The sequence below is a fragment of the Ranitomeya variabilis genome, chromosome 1, assembly GCF_051348905.1.
Source record: "Ranitomeya variabilis isolate aRanVar5 chromosome 1, aRanVar5.hap1, whole genome shotgun sequence".
Lineage (NCBI taxonomy): Eukaryota > Metazoa > Chordata > Amphibia > Anura > Dendrobatidae > Ranitomeya > Ranitomeya variabilis.
In genome coordinates this window covers 839,072,138-839,097,971 of record NC_135232.1, presented here as the reverse complement: position 1 = coordinate 839,097,971, position 25,834 = coordinate 839,072,138, and the positions used below count along the sequence as shown (strand labels likewise).

The 25,834-nt window shown below is 45.5% G+C and overlaps 1 protein-coding gene across 10 annotated transcripts in view; it reads left to right on the top strand.

Moving 5' to 3' along the window:
- The window catches only part of MAPK10 (mitogen-activated protein kinase 10), a 361,444-nt gene extending 340,110 nt beyond the window's left edge, over positions 1-21,334 (top strand). For 6 of the 10 annotated variants that reach the window (XM_077275816.1, XM_077275821.1, XM_077275820.1 and 3 more), the window contains one exon: positions 19,568-21,293. In XM_077275816.1, coding sequence (XP_077131931.1) covers positions 19,568-19,710 — 143 coding nt within the window. In that variant the 3' untranslated portion in view covers positions 19,711-21,293. Of the gene's footprint in view, positions 1-19,562 lie in introns of all 10 variants that reach the window. The other 4 variants (XM_077275822.1, XM_077275824.1, XM_077275823.1 and 1 more) reach the window with 2 other exon arrangements.
- Positions 21,335-25,834: the final 4,500 nt, after the last annotated feature.

Below are 25,834 nucleotides of genomic sequence, written 5' to 3'. Positions count from 1 at the left end.
ACAGCCCTCCTACATACACACACAGCCCTCCTACATACACACACAGCCCTCCTACATGCACACACAGCTCTCCTACATACACACACAGCCCTCCTACATACACACACAGCCCTCCTACATACACACACAGCTCTCCTACTTGCACACACAGCCCTCCTACATACACACACAGCCCTCCTACATACACACACAGCCCTCCTACATACACACACAGCCCTCCTACATACACACACAGCTCTCCTACTTGCACACACAGCCCTCCTACATGCACACACAGCCCTCCTACATACACACACAGCCCTCCTACATACACACACAGCCCTCCTACATACACACACAGCCCTCCTACATACACACACAGCCCTCCTACATACACACACAGCCCTCCTACTTGCACACACAGCCCTCCTACATACACACACAGCCCTCCTACATACACACACAGCCCTCCTACATACACACACAGCCCTCCTACATACACACACAGCCCTCCTACATACACACACAGCCCTCCTACATACACACACAGCCCTCCTACTTGCACACACAGCCCTCCTACATACACACACAGCCCTCCTACATACACACACAGCCCTCCTACATACACACACAGCCCTCCTACATACACACACAGCCCTCCTACATACACACACAGCCCTCCTACATACACACACAGCCCTCCTACATACACACACAGCTCTCCTACTTGCACACACAGCCCTCCTACATACACACACATCCCTCCTACATACACACACATCCCTCCTACATACACACACAGCCCTCCTACATACACACACAGCCCTCCTACATACACACACAGCCCTCCTACATACACACACAGCCCTCCTACATACACACACAGCCCTCCTACATACACACACAGCCCTCCTACATACACACACAGCTCTCCTACTTGCACACACAGCCCTCCTACATACACACACAGCCCTCCTACATACACACACAGCTCTCCTACTTGCACACACAGCCCTCCTACATACACACACAGCCCTCCTACATACACACACAGCCCTCCTACATACACACACAGCCCTCCTACATACACACACAGCCCTCCTACATACACACACAGCCCTCCTACATGCACACACAGCTCTCCTACATACACACACAGCCCTCCTACATACACACACAGCTCTCCTACATACACACAGCCCTCCTACATACACACACAGCCCTCCTACATACACACACAGCCCTCCTACATACACACACAGCCCTCCTACATACACACACAGCCCTCCTACATACACACACAGCCCTCCTACATACACACACAGCCCTCCTACATGCACACACAGCTCTCCTACATACACACACAGCCCTCCTACATACACACACAGCTCTCCTACATACACACACAGCTCTCCTACTTGCACACACAGCCCTCCTACATACACACACAGCTCTCCTACTTGCACACACAGCCCTCCTACATACACACACAGCCCTCCTACATACACACACAGCTCTCCTACTTGCACTCACAGCCCTCCTACATACACACACAGCCCTCCTACATACACACACAGCCCTCCTACATACACACACAGCCCTCCTACATACACACACAGCCCTCCTACATACACACACAGCCCTCCTACATACACACACAGCCCTCCTACATACACACACAGCCCTCCTACATGCACACACAGCTCTCCTACATACACACACAGCCCTCCTACATACACACACAGCCCTCCTACATACACACACAGCTCTCCTACTTGCACACACAGCCCTCCTACATACACACACAGCCCTCCTACATACACACACAGCCCTCCTACATACACACACAGCCCTCCTACATACACACACAGCTCTCCTACTTGCACACACAGCCCTCCTACATGCACACACAGCCCTCCTACATACACACACAGCCCTCCTACATACACACACAGCCCTCCTACATACACACACAGCCCTCCTACATACACACACAGCTCTCCTACTTGCACACACAGCCCTCCTACATACACACACAGCCCTCCTACATACACACACAGCCCTCCTACATACACACACAGCCCTCCTACATACACACACAGCCCTCCTACTTGCACACACAGCCCTCCTACATACACACACAGCCCTCCTACATACACACACAGCTCTCCTACTTGCACACACAGCCCTCCTACATACACACACATCCCTCCTACATACACACACAGCCCTCCTACATACACACACAGCCCTCCTACATACACACACAGCCCTCCTACATACACACACAGCCCTCCTACATACACACACAGCCCTCCTACATACACACACAGCCCTCCTACATACACACACAGCCCTCCTACATACACACACAGCCCTCCTACATACACACACAGCTCTCGTACTTGCACACACAGCCCTCCTACATACACACACAGCCCTCCTACATACACACACAGCTCTCCTACTTGCACACACAGCCCTCCTACATACACACACAGCCCTCCTACATACACACACAGCCCTCCTACATACACACACAGCCCTCCTACATACACACACAGCCCTCCTACATGCACACACAGCTCTCCTACATACACACACAGCCCTCCTACATACACACACAGCTCTCCTACATACACACACAGCCCTCCTACATACACACACAGCCCTCCTACATACACACACAGCCCTCCTACATACACACACAGCCCTCCTACATACACACACAGCCCTCCTACATACACACACAGCCCTCCTACATACACACACAGCCCTCCTAATGCACACACAGCTCTCCTACATACACACACAGCCCTCCTACATACACACACAGCTCTCCTACATACACACACAGCTCTCCTACTTGCACACACAGCCCTCCTACATACACATACAGCTCTCCTACTTGCACACACAGCCCTCCTACATACACACACAGCCCTCCTACATACACACACAGCTCTCCTACTTGCACACACAGCCCTCCTACATACACACACAGCCCTCCTACATACACACACAGCCCTCCTACATACACACACAGCCCTCCTACATACACACACAGCCCTCCTACATACACACACAGCCCTCCTACATACACACACAGCCCTCCTACATACACACACAGCCCTCCTACATACACACACAGCCCTCCTACATGCACACACAGCTCTCCTACATACACACACAGCCCTCCTACATACACACACAGCCCTCTTACATACACACACAGCCCTCCTACATACACACACAGCCCTCCTACATACACACACAGCCCTCCTACATACACACACAGCTCTCCTACATACACACACAGCCCTCCTACATACACACACAGCCCTCCTACATACACACACAGCCCTCCTACATAAACACACAGCCCTCCTACATACACACACAGCCCTCCTACATACACACACAGCCCTCCTACATACACACACAGCCCTCCTACATACACACACAGCTCTCCTACTTGCACACACAGCCCTCCTACATACACACACAGCCCTCCTACATACACACACAGCCCTCCTACATACACACACAGCCCTCCTACATACACACACAGCTCTCCTACTTGCACACACAGCCCTCCTACATACACACACAGCCCTCCTACATGCACACACAGCTCTCCTACTTGCACACACAGCCCTCCTACATACACACACAGCCCTCCTACATACACACACAGCCCTCCTACATACACACACAGCCCTCCTACATACACACACAGCCCTCCTACATGCACACACAGCTCTCCTACATACACACACAGCCCTCCTACATACACACACAGCTCTCCTACATACACACACAGCCCTCCTACATACACACACAGCCCTCCTACATACACACACAGCCCTCCTACATACACACACAGCCCTCCTACATACACACACAGCCCTCCTACATACACACACAGCCCTCTTACATACACACAGCCCTCCTACATACACACACAGCTCTCCTACATACACACACAGCCCTCCTACATACACACACAGCCCTCCTACATACACACACAGCCCTCCTACATACACACACAGCCCTCCTACATACACACACAGCCCTCCTACATACACACACAGCCCTCCTACATACACACACAGCCCTCCTACATACACACACAGCTCTCCTACATACACACACAGCTCTCCTACATACACACACAGCTCTCCTACATACACACACAGCTCTCCTACTTGCACACACAGCCCTCCTACATACACACACAGCCCTCCTACATACACACACAGCCCTCCTACATACACACACAGCCCTCCTACATACACACACAGCCCTCCTACATACACACACAGCCCTCCTACATACACACACAGCTCTCCTACATACACACACAGCCCTCCTACATACACACACAGCCCTCCTACATACACACACAGCCCTCCTACATACACACACAGCCCTCCTACATACACACACAGCCCTCCTACATACACACACAGCCCTCCTACATACACACACAGCCCTCCTACATACACACACAGCTCTCCTACATACACACACAGCCCTCCTACATACACACACAGCCCTCCTACATACACACACAGCCCTCCTACATACACACACAGCCCTCCTACATACACACACAGCCCTCCTGCATACACACACAGCCCTCCTACATACACACACAGCCCTCCTACCTACACACACAGCCCTCCTACATACACACAGCCCTCCTACATACACACACAGCCCTCCTACATACACACACAGCCCTCCTACATACACACACAGCCCTCCTACATACACACACAGCTCTCCTACATACACACACAGCTCTCCTACTTGCACACACAGCCCTCCTACATACACACACAGCCCTCCTACATACACACACAGCCCTCCTGCATACACACACAGCCCTCCTACATACACACACAGCCCTCCTACCTACACACACAGCCCTCCTACATACACACAGCCCTCCTACATACACACACAGCCCTCCTACATACACACACAGCCCTCCTACATACACACACAGCCCTCTTACATACACACAGCCCTCCTACATACACACACAGCTCTCCTACATACACACACAGCCCTCCTACATACACACACAGCCCTCCTACATACACACACAGCCCTCCTACATACACACACAGCCCTCCTACATACACACACAGCCCTCCTACATACACACACAGCCCTCCTACATACACACACAGCCCTCCTACATACACACACAGCTCTCCTACATACACACACAGCTCTCCTACATACACACACAGCTCTCCTACATACACACACAGCTCTCCTACTTGCACACACAGCCCTCCTACATACACACACAGCCCTCCTACATACACACACAGCCCTCCTACATACACACACAGCCCTCCTACATACACACACAGCCCTCCTACATACACACACAGCCCTCCTACATACACACACAGCTCTCCTACATACACACACAGCCCTCCTACATACACACACAGCCCTCCTACATACACACACAGCCCTCCTACATACACACACAGCCCTCCTACATACACACACAGCCCTCCTACATACACACACAGCCCTCCTACATACACACACAGCCCTCCTACATACACACACAGCTCTCCTACATACACACACAGCCCTCCTACATACACACACAGCCCTCCTACATACACACACAGCCCTCCTACATACACACACAGCCCTCCTACATACACACACAGCCCTCCTGCATACACACACAGCCCTCCTACATACACACACAGCCCTCCTACCTACACACACAGCCCTCCTACATACACACAGCCCTCCTACATACACACACAGCCCTCCTACATACACACACAGCCCTCCTACATACACACACAGCTCTCCTACATACACACACAGCTCTCCTACTTGCACACACAGCTATGTTTTAGTGCTCTTCTGCTGCTGAAACGTACTTAAAGCGGATGTTATCCCCACATGATTGTATTAATAAATTTTTGTCAAATCCAAATACAAGAAAATATCAAAACAAAGCTGTATTTCAAACATGACATACCAAAATAAGTAAAAAACCACAGCATCAAAAACATGATAAAAACACATGAAAATACACTCAAAAATGCAATGAGCAAAAAGACCCGCAAGTAATCTAAATTACCTAATAGATGCTGAAGATCTGCAACATCAAAAACTCATGTTTTCCTAAAGTAAAAAAAAAACATGGCATTCATTAAAGGGGTATTCCCATCTCCAAGATCCTATCCCAATATATAATATTAGCAAATACCTCGAATTAGAAATGTAGTATAATTTTTCTGATTCGCTATGTCTTTTTCCTCATGTGCAGGCATTGCAGGACCTTAGGTATCCATGGTAACGTCCACTGATAGTGACAGTTATTTAGTTAGTTAGCTAGTTGCTAGTAGTCATAACCATGGATACCTAAGGTCCAGCAATGTCTGAACATGAGGAAAGAGACATAGCGAATCAGAAAAACTATACTACATTTCTAATAGGAGGTATTTGCTAATGTTATTATTATTACAACTACTAGATATTCGGATAAGATCTTAGAGATGACGCACTGCAAACACACTGATGACACACTGATAACACACTGATGATTCACTGATGATGCACTGATGGCACACTGATGACACACTGATGGCACACTGATGACACACTGATGGCACACTGATGACACATTGGCACACTGATGGCACACTGATGACACACTGATTGCACACTGATCCCACACTGATGACACACTGATGACACATTGATGGTATACTGATGGCACACTGACACATTAATGGCACACTGACACATTGATGGCACACTCTTGGCACACTGATACACTGATGGCACACTGATGACACATTGATGGCACACTGATGACGCACTGATGGCACACTGATGACACATTGATGGCACACTGATGATGATGACATAATGATGACACACTGATGGCACACTGATGACGCACTGATGGCACACTGATGACACATTGATGGCACACTGATGGCACACTGATGACACACTGATGGCACACTGATGATACACTGATGACACATTGATGGCACACTGATGACACACTGATGACACACTGATGACACACTGATAACACACTGATTGCACACCAATGACACACTGATGGCACACTGATGACACATTGGCACACTGATGGCACACTGATGACACACTGATGGCACACTGATGACACACTGATGGCACACTGATGACACATTGGTACACTGATGACACAGTGATAACACACTGATTGCACACTGATGACACACTAATGGCACACTGATGACACATTGGCACACTGATGACACACTGATAACACACTGATGACACAATGATGACACACTGATGGCACACTGATGACACATTGGCACACTGATGGCACACTGATAACACACTGATGACACACTGATGGCACACTGACACATTGGCACACTGATGACACACTGATGGCACACTGATGACACACTGATTGCACACTGATCCCACACTGATGACACATTGATGGTATACTGATGGCACACTGATACAATGATGGCACACTGATGGCACACTGATAACACACTGATGGCACACTGACACATTAATGGCACACTGACACATTGATGGCACACTCTTGGCACACTGATACACTGATGGCACACTGATGACACATTGATGGCACACTGATGATGATGACATAATGATGACACACTGATGGTACACTGATGACGCACTTATGGCACACTGATGACACATTGATGGCACACTGATGGCACACTGATGACACACTGATGGCACACTGATGACACATTGATGGCACACTGATGACACACTGATGACACACTGATAACACACTGATTGCACACCAATGACACACTGATGGCACACTGATGACACATTGGCACACTGATGGCACACTGATGACACTGATGGCACACTGATGACACATTGGCACACTGATGGCACACTGATGACACACTGATTGCACACTGATCCCACACTGATGACACACTGATGACACATTGATGGTATACTGATGGCACACTGTTAGGCCGGTTTCACACGTCAGTGGCTCCGGTACGTGAGGTGACAGTTTCCTCACGTACCGGAGACACTGACACACGTAGACCCATAAAAATCAATGCATCTGTTCAGATGTCATTGATTTTTTGCGGACCGTGTCTCCGTGTGCCAAACACGGAGACATGTCAGTGTTCGTGGGAGCGCACGTTTTACACGGACCCAATAGAGTCAATGGGTCCGCGTAAAACACGGACCTCACACGGACATTCTCCGTCTGGGGTCCGTGTGCGTGCCGGAGACAGCGCTACAGTAAGCGCTGTCCCCCCCACATGGTGCTGAAGCCGGTATTCATATCTTCCCTGTAGCAGCGTTTGCTATAGAGAAAATATGAAGAATAGTGTTAAAAATAAAGATCCATGTGTCCGCCGCCCCCCCACCCCCTGTGCGCCCCCCGCTGGTCAGAAAATACTTACCCGCTCCCTCGCTCCTTCCTGGTCTGGCCGCGCCTCCTACTGTATGCGGTCACGTGGGGCCGATCATTTACAATCATGAATAGTCGGCTCCGCCCCTATGGGAGGTGGAGCCACATATTCATGACTGTAAATGATCGGGCCCAAGTGACCGCATGCAGGAGAAGCCGCGGCCAGACCAGGAAGGAGCGACAGCCGACGGGGGACCCGGGTAAGTATTTTCTGACCAGCGGGGGGGCGCACAGGGGGTGGGGGGGCGGCGGACACATAGATCTTTATTTTAAACACTATTCTTCATATTTTCTCTACAGCAAACGTTGCTGCAGGGATGATATGAATCGCAGCTTCAGCACCATGCAGAGTGGGTACCACACGCTCCGTGTGGTACCCACTCGCCATACGGGCGGCACACGTGTGCCGCACGTATGGCCTCCGTGAGTTCCCAGGCACACGGACACGGATAACTCCGGTACCGATTTATTCCGGTACCGGAATTATCTGGACGTGTGGGACAGCCCTTACAATGATGGCACACTGATAACACACTGATGGCACACTGACACATTAATGGCACACTGACACATTGATGGCACACTCTTGGCACACTGATACACTGATGGCACACTGATGACACATTGATGGCACACTGATGACGCACTGATGGCACACTGATGACACATTGATGGCACACTGATGATGATGACATAATGATGACACACTGATGGCACACTGATGACGCACTGATGGCACACTGATGACACATTGATGGCACACTGATGGCACACTGATGACACACTGATGGCACACTGATGATACACTGATGACACATTGATGGCACACTGATGACACACTGATGACACACTGATGACACACTGATGACACACTGATAACACACTGATTGCACACCAATGACACACTGATGGCACACTGATGACACATTGGCACACTGATGGCACACTGATGACACACTGATGGCACACTGATGACACACTGATGGCACACTGATGACACATTGGTACACTGATGACACATTGATAACACACTGATTGCACACTGATGACACACTAATGGCACACTGATGACACATTGGCACACTGATGACACACTGATAACACACTGATTGCACACTGATGACACACTGATGGCACACTGATGACACATTGGCACACTGATGGCACACTGATAACACTCTGATGACACACTGATTGCACACTGATGGCACACTGACACATTTGCACACTGATGACACACTGATGGCACACTGATGACACACTGATTGCACACTGATCCCACACTGATGACACACTGATGACACATTGATGGTATACTGATGGCACACTGATACAATGATGGCACACTGATGGCACACTGATAACACACTGATGGCACACTGACACATTAATGGCACACTGACACATTGATGGCACACTCTTGGCACACTGATACACTGATGGCACACTGATGACACATTGATGGCACACTGATGATGATGACATAATGATGACACACTGATGGTACACTGATGACGCACTGATGGCACACTGATGACACATTGATGGCACACTGATGGCACACTGATGACACACTGATGGCACACTGATGATACACTGATGACACATTGATGACACACTGATGACACACTGATGACACACTGATGACACACTGATAACACACTGATTGCACACCAATGACACACTGATGGCACACTGATGACACATTGGCACACTGATGGCACACTGATGACACACTGATGGCACACTGATGACACACTGATGGCACACTGATGACACATTGGTACACTGATGACACAGTGATAACACACTGATTGCACACTGATGACACACTAATGGCACACTGATGACACATTGGCACACTGATGACACACTGATAACACACTGATTGCACACTGATGGCACACTGATGACACATTGGCACACTGATGGCACACTGATAACACACTGATGACACTGATTGCACACTGATGGCACACTGACACATTGGCACACTGATGACACACTGATGGCACACTGATGACACACTGATAACACACTGATTGCACACTGATGACACACTGATGGCACACTGATGACACATTGGCACACTGATGGCACACTGATGACACTGATTGCACACTGATAGCACACTGATTGCACACTGATCCCACACTGATGACACACTGATGACACACTGATGGCACACTGATGACACATTGGCACACTGATGGCACACTGACACATTGGCACACTGATGGCACACTGATGACACATTGATGGCACACTGATGATGATGACATACTGATGACACACTGATGGCACACTGATGACGCACTGATGGCACACTGATGACACATTGATGGCACACTGATGGTACACTGATGACACACTGATGGCACACTGATGGCACATTGATGGCACACTGATGGCACACTGATGGCACACTGATGACACATTGATGGCACACTGATGACACATTGATGGCACACTGATGACATACTGATGACGCACTGATGACACTGGTACTGTTTTTTCCGATAGTGGTTTTATGCGAATGTGTGAAGAGGGCCTTAGACTGGTTTGACACATCAGTTTTTTGCCGTCAAGCTCAATCCGGCGAGTTTTGAAAAAATCAGATCCGTCGAATGATGCCGCTGGATCCGTTTTTTTCTCATAGACTTGTATTAGCGACGGATGGCCTCACGTTTCGTCCGTCGTTGGCCAGATCCATGCAAAATTGATGGTCCAGCGGACGGAGACAACCCACAAAGGAACGTTTTTTGTGTTCGATGAAAAAACAGACAGCGACGGATACGGTGCATTCTGGCGTTTCCTAGAATAGAAGCCTATGGCGCCGTATGAGTCAAATGATGGAATCCGGCGACGGATTCCGTTTTTTTAAATTGAGCATGCGTTTTCCATTCTGGCATGCATGTCTCACTCTCTCTCTTTCTGGATTAGCTAGTTGGATCCGGCAAAAAAAAAAACTGGATGCATTGCATCCGTTTTTCGCAATTTGTGACTGATCCGTTTTTTAAAAAAATCACCAGATTGAGCCTGACGGCAAAAACCTGATGTGTGAAAGCAGCCTTAGGCCGGTTTCACACGTCAGTGGCTCCGGTACGTGTAGTGACAGTTTTCTCACGTACCGGAGACACTGACACACGTAGACCCATTCAAATGAATGGTTCTATGCACATGCCTGGGTGTTTTCATGGACCGTGTGTCCGTGTGCAAAACACAGAGACATGTCCGTGTTTCTCCGGCAGCATGGTCTGCAAAGCGTCCCGCACACATGCACACGGAGAACAGTGTGCACGTACCGCCACATGAGAAACAGCGCTACAGTTAATCGCTGTCCCCTGCGTGTGGTGCTGAAGCTGGCATTCATCCCTTCTGTCCTGCTTGGCTCAAAAGCAGCGCTTTCAGGAGAGAAGGGATGAAAGATCAAGTTTTTTTGTTAAAAATAAAGTTTGGGGTCACTGCGTCCCACCCCTCCCCACCCCCTGTGCGCCCGCCCGCTTGCAGAGAAATACTCACCCAGCTCCCTCCTATGGGAGGTGGAGCCGCATATTCATCACTGTAATGAGCGGTACCACGTGACCGCTCACACAGGACAAGCTGCCGGCGCTGAGAGGAGGCATCGCGGGAGCTGGGAGAGTATTTCTCTGCAAGCGGGCGGGCGCACAGGGGGTGGGGAGGGGAGGTGACCCCAAACTTTATTTTGGACAAAAAAAAACTTGATCTTTCATCCCTTCTCTCCTGCAAGCGCTGCTTTCAGCCGAGCAGGACAGAAGGGATGAATGCCGGCTTCAGCACCATATGCTGGGGACAGCGCTTACTGTAGCGCTGTCTCTCCTGCACGGTCCGTGTGGTCCTCAGGCGGCACACGGGCGGCACACGGCTACCGCACGTGTGCCACACTGATGTGCCATGTGAGCACACGGACACGGATAACTCCGATACCGTTTTCTCCGGTACTGGAATTATCTGGACGTGTGAGACTGGCCTTACGGAAGTAAGTAAAACTAACTTCTGGAAGAAAATGACTGACTTGAGGCATTTGTGAAGCACCTCATTTGTATTCAGACTGGCACAGAGCACATTATCAGTAGCTGTATTAGCAATGGAAATGGTGCCAGCTTCCCCCATGGAGCTGCTAAAGTTTGGGAAAAAGAGAAATGTCCTTGTCATCCACAAGCTACAAGATGCTAGTTTTTCTAATAAGTGAGGAACCACTGAACTGTTACCAAGGACATTTTAATTTATTGCTATTTGGTCCTTTTTTTTCTAGCAGCTGCATAACTATACACCCTTGAGTCACCAGCTTTTATGTAGAGGGCGATGCAGTTTGTGATAAGTTGTGACTTCTCCCCGTGCTGTGGGATTAAAGCTAATGGCAGCGCTCTATTGCGAGAGTCATTACATTAGAACATGTGAAGGACTCGTGCAATCGCTTCCTAGTCTTTAGTATTTTTCTCTGCAATTCCAGGGCATTTCAGGTTCTGTCTCAGAAGTGTCTCCTTCTCATTTAACTTGCAGAGTTTGTCTCCATTGACAGCTCCCAATTATTTTGCACAGTACATTCCTGTTTGACTGGAGGAATGATTGCATGCTGTGTCTTATTTATCTGGTGCTCTGCATGCCTCATCTACTGTGCTCAGTGAGTTCTCTCCCGGAGGTGTGCATGCATACTAATCCGGCCACTTAGCCAATTAAAACATGCTTTCATAATTCCATAATGACATTTTAAAGAGATGTATGTGTGAGCTCTCCTTTAAGAGTTGTTCTTCTTAGCCCACAAATAATTAGTACCACTGATTTTTCCTTCTAATTTCTAGAATCACAGAGGACAATGGCTCCACCACATTCAGCTATACATAGTGCCTGCAAAAATCGTGACTTTCACTCTTTACTCCGCCTGAGGAAGAATGATGGGTACAGATAGTCCTCGTTACAGTATAATGCCGGTCCCATATAGTACATACAGGTGCTTCTCACAAAATTAGAATATCATGAAAAAGTTAATTTATTTTAGTTCTTCAATACAAGAAGTGAAACTCATATATTATATGGAGTCATTACAAACAGAGCGATCTATTTCATGTGTTTATTTCTGTTAATGTTGATGATTATGGCTTACAGCCTATGAAAACCCAAAAGTCATTATCTCAGTAAATTGGAATACTTTATAACACCAGCTTGAAAAATGATTTTAAAATCCGAAATGTTGGCCTACTGAAATGTATGTTCAGTAAATGCACTCAATACTTGGTCGGAGCTCCTTTTGCATCAATTACTGCATCAATGCGGCGTGGCATGGAGGCAATCAGCCTGTGGAGCTGCTGAGGTGTTATGGAAGCCCAGGTAGCTTTTATAGCAGCCTTTAGCTCATCTGCATTGTTGGTTCTGGTGTCTCTCATCTTCCTCTTGACAATACCCCATAGATTCTCTATGGAGTTAAGGTCATGCAAGTTTGCTGGCCAATCAAGCACAGTGAAACTGTTGTTTTTAAACCAGGTGTTGGTACTTTTGGCAGTGTGGACAGGGGCCAAGTCCTGCTGGAGAATTAAATTTCCATCCTCAAAAAGCTTGTCGGCAGAGGGAAGCATGAAGTGCTGTGCTGACTTTGGTCTTGATAAAACACAGTGAACCTACAGCAGCAGATGACATGGCTCCCCAAACCATCACTGATTGTGGAAACTTCACTGTAGTGTTCAAAGGACTGCAGCGCTCCTTCCTTAGTGTGACGTCACAGGTAGGCGGAGCTTAGCAACCATTTTCATTCCTATCCCGCGCTGTATCCAGGGACGCCTTCGGCCGGGGAGTCCCTGGTTTTACACAAGCGCCTCCACATCGGACACACGCGGCACCGTATTCCCCTGGTGTCCGCTCCAAGCAAGAGGCTCCACACCCAGTCATTACAGCACCTTCTTAGGGATATCGCATGCTGGGCTTACAGGTAAGCTGTCAGCTGCGTATGTTACTCACATATATTCATGCAGGGGACAGTGTGAACTGCAGGCGTAATCCCCCTCCCTCCCCTCCCCTCCTTTCCCCTCCCATGGGAATGTTTATGTCCGCTCTCTATCTGAAACTCAACCTCTCCAAAACTGAACTTCTTCTGCTCCGCCATCTACTAACCTCCCTAAATCTGACGTTTCCCTCTCCGTGGGTGGCACCATAATAACACCCCGGCAGCAGGCACGCTGTCTGGGTGTTTTGTTTGACTCCGATCTCTCCTTCACGTCCATATACAATCTCTTGCCCGCTCGTGCCGCTTACACCTAAAGAACATCTCTAGAATCCGCCCTTTTCTTACCATGGAGACAACAAAAACCCTCACTGTCGCCCTGATCCACTCCCGCCTGGACTACTGCAATGCTCTATTAATTGGCCTCCCCCTTACTCGACTTTCCCCTCTCCACTCTATCCTTAATGCAGCAGCCAGGGTTGTCCATCTGGCTAATCGTTACTCAGATGCATTCGCTCTTCGCCAGTCATTACACTGGCTGCCCATTCATTACAAGATACAATTCAAAGTTCTTGTTCTCACCCACAAAGCTCTCCACAGTGCGGCACCTCCATACATCTCCTCCCTCATTTCGGTCTATTGGCCTAACTGACCTCTGCGCTCGGCACTAATCCATACCTCCAACTCCCGACTCCAAGACTTCTCCCGTGCTGCGCCAATCCTCTGGAATGCTCTACCCCAAGATATTAGGACCATCCACAACTTGCAAAACACATTTGTTCAGAGCTGCCTACCACATTAACTAATCATGGTCATTTTATGTTTGTATGTGTAGCCCTTTCACTACTTCCATCTATCCCCCACCCCCTGAAGATGGCTGGACCATCATTGTAAATACATCATTGTAAATACACACCTGTACTCTGTATCTCCCCACCTCATTGTAGATTGTAAGCTCTCACGAGCAGGGTCGTCTTATTTTGCTTTATTATTGTATTGCTAACATTGTTACCTATGATTGCTGTTTGAAACTGTTAAACTGTAAAGCGCTGCGGAATATGTTGGCGCTATATAAATAAAGAGTATTATTATTAATATTATAACAGACTAGGGACAGAGGACCTGGCAACATACAGTTGCACACACCAAGCTACATAACCATAACTGTAGGGGTTGCTCAGGCACCTGGGACACATCTTACAGGTGAACACATTAACAAATGCCCCCCAGCTGTTAGCAGGGGGCATTTGCCATGTTTTCGCTGCCCTTTTAAAAGCAGGGGAGCGTGCGCACTAGGCGCACCACTGAGACACAATGCGGCGTTCACAGTAAAGGACAGGAAGTATGCCAGGACCACGACGGAGGGCCGGGGCGATGAGTAATTGGCGTTCCTGCATGGAAGGAGAAGGGAACACCATGCAGGGGCGCCGGCCATGATGCTGCAATGACACTTGCATGACACTCGTCCTACTTTTCTGGATCAACATCAGACCAATTTTTTTATACGCCACTGTGACTCCAGCCTAACAGTCTGAACCTCACCAGTGGTTGAATGCTAAGTCAAAATGAAAATAATACTGAATTTATGTTTCACCACAATAAGCACAAAATGAGGAATTTATTTTTGTAATCAAGATATAAGGAAATATGGTAATTTTTATGAGAAGTGCATCACAATATTATATTTAGTAAGCTCAGAAAAATATTTTAAAGCTGTATGTGGCTTGAGATGTGGCTTCCTTGTTAGATCAAATCTAAGGCCTCACACAATTAGCTCTTTACATGTAAATCCAGTGGTGCGCATGGGTGGAGCCTTCCTCTCCTGATCCCTCCTATGCCCCTATGAAAGTTTTGTCAATGTCTTATGTCTATGACCAAGGCAGTTATAGCTGTTAGAAGACTAGACTCTGATTATAAGTATTGTCATATGGCTGACAGATGCAGACAAGAGGACATAATATGGAATAAAAGGGAGCATCACACAGGGAAATAACTGCTTTCTATATGCTATACTCTCTGTATACAGTAGTTGCTGTATCTCCGTTTTGTATTTCTTTACCTACCGGTACATTATTTGTTGGATTTAGTTTAGTTCTCAAATATCATCCTAGATTTTAGTCTCATGTGTCTGACATATCTTGTATAATGGGGGCTATCTATTTTAATGTTTGTTGAAAGTAGTATACGGCACACCTAGTATGAGAAGTGGTGCTCAAGTCGGGTATCCAGCCCGTATATAATAAAGGAAAAACTTGGCACTCAAGTAGATTTGCAGTGAATAGAGCTTCTATTATTTAGGCAATCATAAAAGTTGTTAAATGTTTTCGGTCTTATATTCAGACCTTCATCAGAACTGATTGGCAGTTGTTAAATAGCTGCAAGCAGTCGCGCTGGTGCGTGCGATGTCGGTCGCTGTGGGAAGGCGCTGAGACCGACTGTCTTGGTAATGTTAGACTTGTCTCTGAAAGAGCTATATGTGCATATACATAGTTTGGGGTGTGACAGACATAGTGGTGACATAATCCCTTTAAATCTCTTGGTATTGTGTCCTGTTAGCCAACAGTGACAGATGCCAAACAACAGTATCTGTTACCTATTGGATGTTGTGTTATATCTTTTGCCTGGGGGTTATACTAGTGTATACCTATAGGGCAGACAGAAGCCAGGATGTCCCACTTTTGGCTTCTGCCTGGCAATAGAAAGTGACACTTTTAGCATCTACTGTAGGAGCTTTCTAAACCTAGAGGAAAATGTTTGGTTGAAAATTACCTAATACCGCTTTACATATCACAATCTGCATGCCACATACACAAACTTAACTATGGCATAAACACTTCATGCAAAACCACAAAGTGTCAATAAACAATATCATACATTGATCAAAAGCTCTTTGGCCATGTGCACACGTTCAGTATTTTTCGCGTTTTTTTCGCGTTTTTTCGCTATAAAAACGTGATAAAAACGCGAAAAAAATGCTTACATATGCCTCCCATTATTTTCAGTGTATTCCGCATTTTTTGTGCAAATGTAGCCTTTTTTTCCGCGAAAAAATCGCATCGCGGAAAAAAAAGCAACATGTTCATTAAAATGCGGAATTGCGGGGATTCCGCACACCTGGGAGTCCATTGATCTGCTTACTTCCCGCACGGGGCTGTGCACAACATGCGGGAAGTAAGCAGATTGTGTGCGGTTGGTACCCAGGGTGGAGGAGAGGAGACTCTCCTCCACGCACTGTGCACCATATAATTGGCCAAAAATAAAAGAATTAAAATAAAAAATAGTCCTATACTCACCTTCGATGTCTTCCCGCCTCTCCACTGCACGCTGTCGCTTCGGTTCCTGTAGCTGGTGTGCGGTGAAGGACCTGCGATGACGTCTTGTGATTGGTCGAGACCGGTAAAAAGCAGCATCTATAGTAAAAAGTTGGTCACACTTGTCAAACGCTATGTTTGACAAGTGTGACCAACCTGTCAGTCAGTTTTCCAAGCGATGCTACAGATCGCTTGGAAAACTTTAGCATTCTGCAAGCTAATTACGCTTGCAGAATGCTAAAAAAAACGCGGAAAAAAAACGCAAAAAAAAAAATGCGGATTTCTTGCAGAAAATTTCTGGTTTTCTTCAGGAAATTTCTGCAAGAAATCCGGACGTGTGCACATACCCTTATTATACTCTTATCTAAGGCTGAATTTCTCATGCTCTCAGTCTCCTGAAGCCTCTGGGGCCTTCACAGCTCTTTGATCTCAGGACAGCAGCCATGGCCAGGTACAGAAGTCACTGTTCGGCAGGAGGAGGACACAGCACCGAACAAGAGAGAACTGTAACCTGATCCTCCTCTTGTCCTGAGCTCTTCAAACCTGAAGGCCGAGATCCCTTTCCCACTCTCCTTCCGTTCTGGCAGCCTTTAGTGACAAGACGAGGACAGGACATAGCGCTTAGAATACTTTGCTATCTGATGCTGCCACCTGTTGTCTGAAATACTTGTTTCCTCTGAAACTAGTTCTGCCACTGATTTGTACTATATCTGGAAGACATATTAACATTATTTAGTGATGTTTACAAATCAAGCGAAATGTCTTCCATGTTTGACTATCTATCTTTTTGAATTGACTGATGAACTTAAAGAGTCATTTGGTTGAAGGCTGAGGTTGGGACAGAAGCGCACAATAGGGCAATACCGCAGGAGAAGTCAGTGAGAGTGATAGTAGTGCTCTCCCGGGAGCATTGTGTAGGGACACAACACCTATAAGAGAGTTAGAATCCACAGTTGGCTAGAGAAGAAACTCTTCCAGATATCAAATCATTTTAGTGGAGAAATCTCAGTACCTGGGCTGCGCTTCTGGGAATGAAAAATCCTCGATGGTACATAATTAAGGTTTTTATTCATATCACCACCTTTCTGTGCCGGAATGGCGCCATAAGGCGCCAGTCCGGTGCTGAAACACATTAGTGTGGATAAAAACCTTAATTTAATACCATTGAGGATTCTTCATTCATTTTCTGAAGTGTAGCCCAGGTACCGAGATATCTCCACTAATGTGAAGTCGGTTGTCTATCACATACTACTACTAAATAAACCATGGCAATGACCAACTTAGTCCTAGAGTAGCAAAAGGCCAACATGGAGGCAAACACCATCACGCTCATTTGTCTCTTGTTTATGCAGCCTATGTATTGTATAAAATATATGAATTATTGTCTAATTTTATATTAAAAAGGAGTGTTTAGGATTCGAAAAACATGAGTGCTTTCTGCCCAAAATTTGTCTTTAGGTTCTCTGTGGTATTTCTGCTTAGGCCGGTGTCACACTTGCAACTATACCCGGCACTGTCGCCGACACTCGGGACCGGAGTCTGCATGTATTTCTATGTAGCTGAACGCTCCGGTCCCGAGTGCCGCCGGCAGTGCCAGGTGTTGAGGTGAGAGACTCGCGCCAGTTTCTCGCATTACAGTTGCAAGTGTGACACCGGCCTTAGTCCCATTCACTTCATTGCAGTGGAGCTACAATAGTAGACCCAACCCATGAGCAGATGTGGCGCTGTTTCTACAAGAAAGCGGTCATGATTTCCAATCCGGGACAACCCTTTTTACTTTGACGGATTCACTAAGGTTATATTGCTTTGTTTGCTTTGTTCATTTTCTTAGCACAGGTGCAGCAGTGAACAGCAGCGAGAGCCTCCCTCCGTCCTCATCTGTCAATGATATATCCTCCATGTCCACTGACCAAACACTGGCATCCGATACAGACAGCAGCCTGGAAGCTTCCGCCGGAGCCCTCGGTTGTTGCAGGTGACTAGCCGCCTGCCTGAGAAACCCCACTTTCTTCAGACGATGATGTGATTGGATGAAAAAAATCAATATACCTATATAATTGCAAAAAGAAAAAAAAAGGAAAGAAAGGAAGTAGAGAGTTCAATTATTTCCCTTCTAGCCTGCTTCTCCTACAGAGTTATGTCATGCAGCTAAGCTCAAATGTATATTTAAATTATAGTTGCTCCGCTTTGGTCTTCTGGTTATGCTTACTGCAAGAAAAAAAAAGGGTTATTTAAAAAAAAAAATTCTCTTTACATACATTGTAAAATTAATGGCTGCAAAAACCAGCAAGATCCTGTTATCTTTTCTCATTACGACATGACGAACATGTGCAGTAACCATTGAAGCGTGTGCGTGTCCGTGTGAACGTATGCGTGTACTGTACGTAGTTTTCTCATCGGAATCTGTTGGCCAACCCTTCCATCTCTCCAGGTAGATGGATGTAGATAATCTCACACTTGTACATCAGATGTACTGTATACATGCAAGCATATATGTATAATATAAAAAAAAAGGAAGACAACACAACTGTACAGTAGTTATTACATAGATCAGTATATAGAGTATTAAAGGGCCTGTTTTGTGTTAGCTACATGAATTCCCGCTGTAATATAACGCTAGTACTGTACGTAAGCTGTTAAGTTCATACATTTGTCAAATTGTGATAAAAATGGAAACTTTGTATTCTAAGACCAGAAAAGCATCTCTAAGCCGAACGGAGCATGACAAAGCGGTGAAAATCATATGGATCATGCAGCCACACAAACTCTCCAAACACTTCTTCAAGGTTTCGAATAGCTATTTATTTTTTTACATGCACAATATTTTTTATTTTCGACCAGATGTGCTGAATTTAACCAGCAGCTGAGACAAAGTAAACTTGTATACAACTGTATATTTTAGGTTGTTTTTTTTTCCTTTCTAAAGGACAAGAGTAGAACTAAAATTGGCTTTTGCGGTAACCCCTTTGTGAAAGTGACGAACGCCATGAGGAGATGATTCTTGCTTAGGTTTGAGGATACATAGAAAAGGCAGCATACACATTTAATTTTTCAGTGGATTATGGTTTTATGACACTTTTTTCATAGGCTTAGGCCCTTTTTTGGGATAACCATTTTTTTTTTTTAAAGTAAAGTACATTTTGAAAGAAATGGTGAGAATGGTGCTGACTGGCAACAAGGTGACAAACAGTAAGAAATGGTCATGATCTCAAAGCATGACGGGACTCGATGAACACTAGTTCGGACCAAAGGAAGGAGGCGTTCCACATAATAGCCAATCAGATTCCATTTGTTACCGTTAGGAAAATGAAAGCAATGCTCTGATTGGTTGCCCAGGCACCTCCCCCACGTTTTGTCTGCATTAGTAGTCATACACGAGGACCGCTCTTTCTCGTAGTATACTTCATGTATCAGGGATGAAATGTATCATTGCTATGTTGTATGTTTTAATCCTCAGGAGAATAACACTTGGGAGTCTTTTCTTGTTTATTGACTGAACATGTTTTATTAGATGTTGGCATTTTGTGGACTGAGTATATACATCTGCAAAATAAACTTTAATCACTCGAAACCCCTGTCTTGAGAATCCCGACTGGACATGGTAATTTGGTGTAAAATATTATTATTTGATGGCGGGTGAAGTCACACAGATTTCGAGCTTCATTTTTAGTTTAAAAAAATGGCAGTCAACCTAATATTTTGCTATATTTAACCAATATGGGTATGTCTCTACAAATGGTGCTAGGTACTAACATTATTTCTGAGAATATACTGTGAAAATAAATCACATGGATAAAATTGGCTACAAATGAGCCTGGGAAAATTGAAGATACGATGAGCTGAATGTATAGAACCGAGTGAGGGCAAAAGTTTGGTGGTTTTCTATAACAGTCAGCTGGAATATGATTGGCTCGTATACAACTACTCCATTCTTATCCACATTAATTTGTTACATGGGGCTCAATGTGAAAGATGCAGGAAATCTTCAGGTCACTTTATACTACTCTTAAGAAGTATCTTTGTTTGTGTTTGGGTCACCACCTAACAAAAAGAACCTTTAAGGGCATCTGTCACCAGATTTCTGCCACCCTATCTGAGAGCAGCATGATGTAGGGTCAAAGACCGTATGTTACTGGAGTGCTGTGTTCTCAACCCCACCACTGATTGGCAGCTTTCTGTGTACACTGTGCATAGACAAAAAGCTGCCAAGCACTGGCGAGGGAGGGTTATACAGAGCTGATGAATATTTATGCAAGCAGGTGTATTAGTCCTCTAGTGATAGTCTCCTGATAAAATACTGATTTTATCAAAAGTACACTAAGCAGCTCAGTAAGGGACACATCACTATAATCTGGGTTTCTGTCTCTACTTTATGCTGCTCTCAGATTAATGAAATAAGGAGAAGAAAGGAGTATATAGGTAAAAAGATACTTTATTAATAGATATACAAAAGTAAATAATAAATATAGGCAATAAAAACACAGAGTAAAGTGCACAAGGGTAATGCTAAAGGATCACCAATGCTGTGCACCTGCCAACAATAAACATAGAGCGCTTATCTAATAATGGCAGTAATTGTAACAGTATAGTCCAAAAGCAGTATAAATAGATACAGATAAATAGCACTTACCAGTATATAAGTTGGAGAGTTGGCAGCACCAGACAGGACCCAAAGAAAACCCCAACGTACGTTTCGATTTTTTTTTATAGATGCTTTCTCAAGAGGATGCTCTCAGATTAAGTGGCAAAAATCTGGTGACAGATTCCCTTTAAGACTATACACGGGGCAGCTATTGGAAATATACAGACAATCCATAGGTTAATATACAAGCCTAAAGCAATGTATGCCTGCTTGCTGCAGGAGCGGCATTATGTAACGTTGTTTGTCTCCAATTTAATATCTCCCTTTGCCTATGTCAGTAAGTTGGCATATACAGTTGCTATTTATAGGCAGATTAAAAAATCCGTAAATGCAGTAGAACAATTGTAGCTTTAATCTTTTAGGTTCCTTATGTTATTCATTTGAAATTTAATTTCTATAGCTTTTCTTTAATTAGTAGTGTGGTGCAGGAAAGCTTAAAAGCTAATTTAATTAGGGGCTAAGGATGACATTAGCAGCGGCCGCCATTCACATTAGATTTTGGTGGGACCAGCTAATCATCTGAGTTGGACCTCCTGAGTCCCCCCTGACGGATGATTTCAGGGGAGAACATGATTCAGCAGTTTAAATGTAAACTCCCGATCCTTTTGTTCTTCAGGAAGATAAGTGGACGCCAGAGCTGTCTGGCAGCGACTTTCTCCCTATTGAAGAAAATGGACATGTGTATGGAGGAGTTGGGAGAGTGAACTGTTTGGCCGACAGCTATCTCATGTGTATGGGGACCTTAGGACAAGAAGAGACGCTGTAAGCGCAGACGTAACAAAAGTAAGAAAAGGACTAGCGGAAATACTGCATTTATTCCAGGCCTATCCACAAAAACATATTGTTAAGGTCTCTTCTAGATTTGTGGAGTGAGACTTCTAGAAATTGTCTCACAATTTGTACTACTAATCGTCATAGCTAACCCCTTTTAACATGAACAGACTAAGCATCATGATGGTTTTATCTCCTTTAGTTGTTATTTATTTGCTGTTTCACAAAATTTCATTGCATGGAATCTGACCAAGGGCTATGCACAAAAAGTTAGTAAAAAAAAAGTTTCCAACAATAACAGTAGGGATGGCTTACCTTCACCTTCACATCTGACAATGCCTAACAAAGCAGTCAACACATTTTGGCAAAATATAGTAGAAGGCAAGAATTAGGGATACAGGCCTCAAGCTTCTCCGAGGCAGGACTGAGAGTAGGTTGTGCCTCAGTGATAAAAAGCTAATTGATAAGACTGCAGCTCCCTGCCATGATAAAGTTTTGCAAATGTGAAAACTAAGGGGTCCCATACATAGTAGGTAGCTGTTGGGCGAACTATCGGCTTTCGACCCCTCCATATACAAATAAATGATCCGTCTTGTGAGTTCCTTGTCTTCCCTGACATCATCTGACAGGGAAGAGTTGGCACATTACACTGTGGACCCGGCCTGCCAATATTAGGTTCATTTGTATGGGGGGCTTAAATGAACAATATGACTCTTCATCTTTAACATCACATACTAATGGGATGGCCAAAGGAGGTCAGATCTTCTCCCAGATGTCTAGAGACTGTTATTTATTCAGCACAAAGAATTGTTCCTCAGCAGGGAATCCTGTCTTCTATCATCACACAACTTACCACCCGATTGCCGTGTGTCTGATCCTCTTCTACATCCCGTTGATTCATTTTAAGGAATTTAACATCGCACTGTCGAGTAACAAAACATTTTCCATTGGACCGCATTCTAGGTGTATAAAGTTCACTGCCATGTTATACACAGTAAAGAAGTAAAACGACAATAATACATTCGTTACACAAGTAATTACCGTAAATGGAACATTAGTTTTTCTCATGCTCAAAATATTTTGTGGAATTATTTCTTGTTATGGCTGCACAAATGGGAATAATTAAACCAAGTAAATGGGCAAACACGTGCACATTTCTACAATATTAATTGATATCTTAGATTTGTCACATTTCTCTCATTCGTAATTTTTGATTGTACATTATCTGTCACATATGTAGAGTAGGACTTTAGTGCAATGATGGACGGTGTATCAGTGAGAATACAACTATCTAGCTTAACTTGGATCCCTTGGTTGGCAGTGTTTTTGGAGGAGGAATCATAGCTTTCAAATTTTGATGTAAAGGGGTGGTCCACTACTCAGATTTTTAAATATTATATTCCCCACATAAAATAAAAATATCAGAAGCTCACCTTCCACTCTGATGCCATTCCAGTGATGTTGGCACCAGGTCTCGCAGGGCTTGTGTGACATTGTTATGCCATGTGAGCCCTATAGCCTATCAGTGGTTACCAATAGACCGCTTCACTCACACTTCTTTTGGACGAACCTCGGACGTCCAAAGGAAGTGTGAGAACTGTAGCCCATTAGGGACCCCTGATTGTTAGTAGCGGGGTTCACATGGCATCACGATGTCACACAAGCCCTGGGAGACCTGGTGCCAACATCACTGGAGCACAGATAGTACAAGAGGTGAGTCTCTGTTATATTTACTTTACATTGGGGAAAATAGTATTTTAGAAGGGAATGTTTGAGTGCAAAGTCATAACCAACAAAGTAAATGTTTTTCTTCATTGAGCTTTAAATTCCTTCTACAGAAGTAAATGATAACAATTTTGGCTGCCTGCAGTCTCCACTAGATGGAGCTTAAGAGGTTACTACATACAATGTATATATTGAATTTGAAAATAATAATTCAGTATGTGATATTTTCATAAGCGCCTTCTAATAGTATCTGCTACAGTAACCTTAGTTCTGTCTATACAGAGTATTTTGAGTTCTATATTAAAAAAATAAGACTGCATGTTTGACCCATAAATAGCATTGTGTTAATAATCAACATTCACTTATGTAAGATGCATTACATATTTCTTATCAACCCAGTATAACATTCCAATTGTTTAGATCATATGGTGGTTTTGTGTGTCCACATGCCATGCTTTTACTACAAAACCAGATCAATAAGTATAGCGGCATGTAAAAACTTCGGGCACCCCTGTTCAAAATTACTGTTATTGTGAAGATAAGCAAGGTGAAGATGAAATGATCTCTAAAAGACTTAGGCTACTTTCACACTAGCGTCGTACGACGCATACTGTGCAAGCGCCGCACAACAAAGGCAGCGGATGCTGTTTTTCAACGCATCCGCTGCCCCATTGTGAGGTGCGGGGAGGTGGGGGCGGAGTTCTGGTTCAGAAAAGACGGTCTCCATGCACCAAAAAACGTTACAAGCAACGTTTTTTGGTGGCGACGGACCGACGCAACCATCGCACGACGGTTGTGACATGTGGCAATGCGTTGCACTGCGTCGCTAATGCAAGTCTATGGAGAAAAAACGCATCCTGCAAGCACTTTTGCAGGATGCGTTTTTTCTACAAAACGACGCATAGCGACGTGCAGTGCACGACGCTAGTGTGAAAGTAGCCTGAGAGGTAAAGATGACATACTTA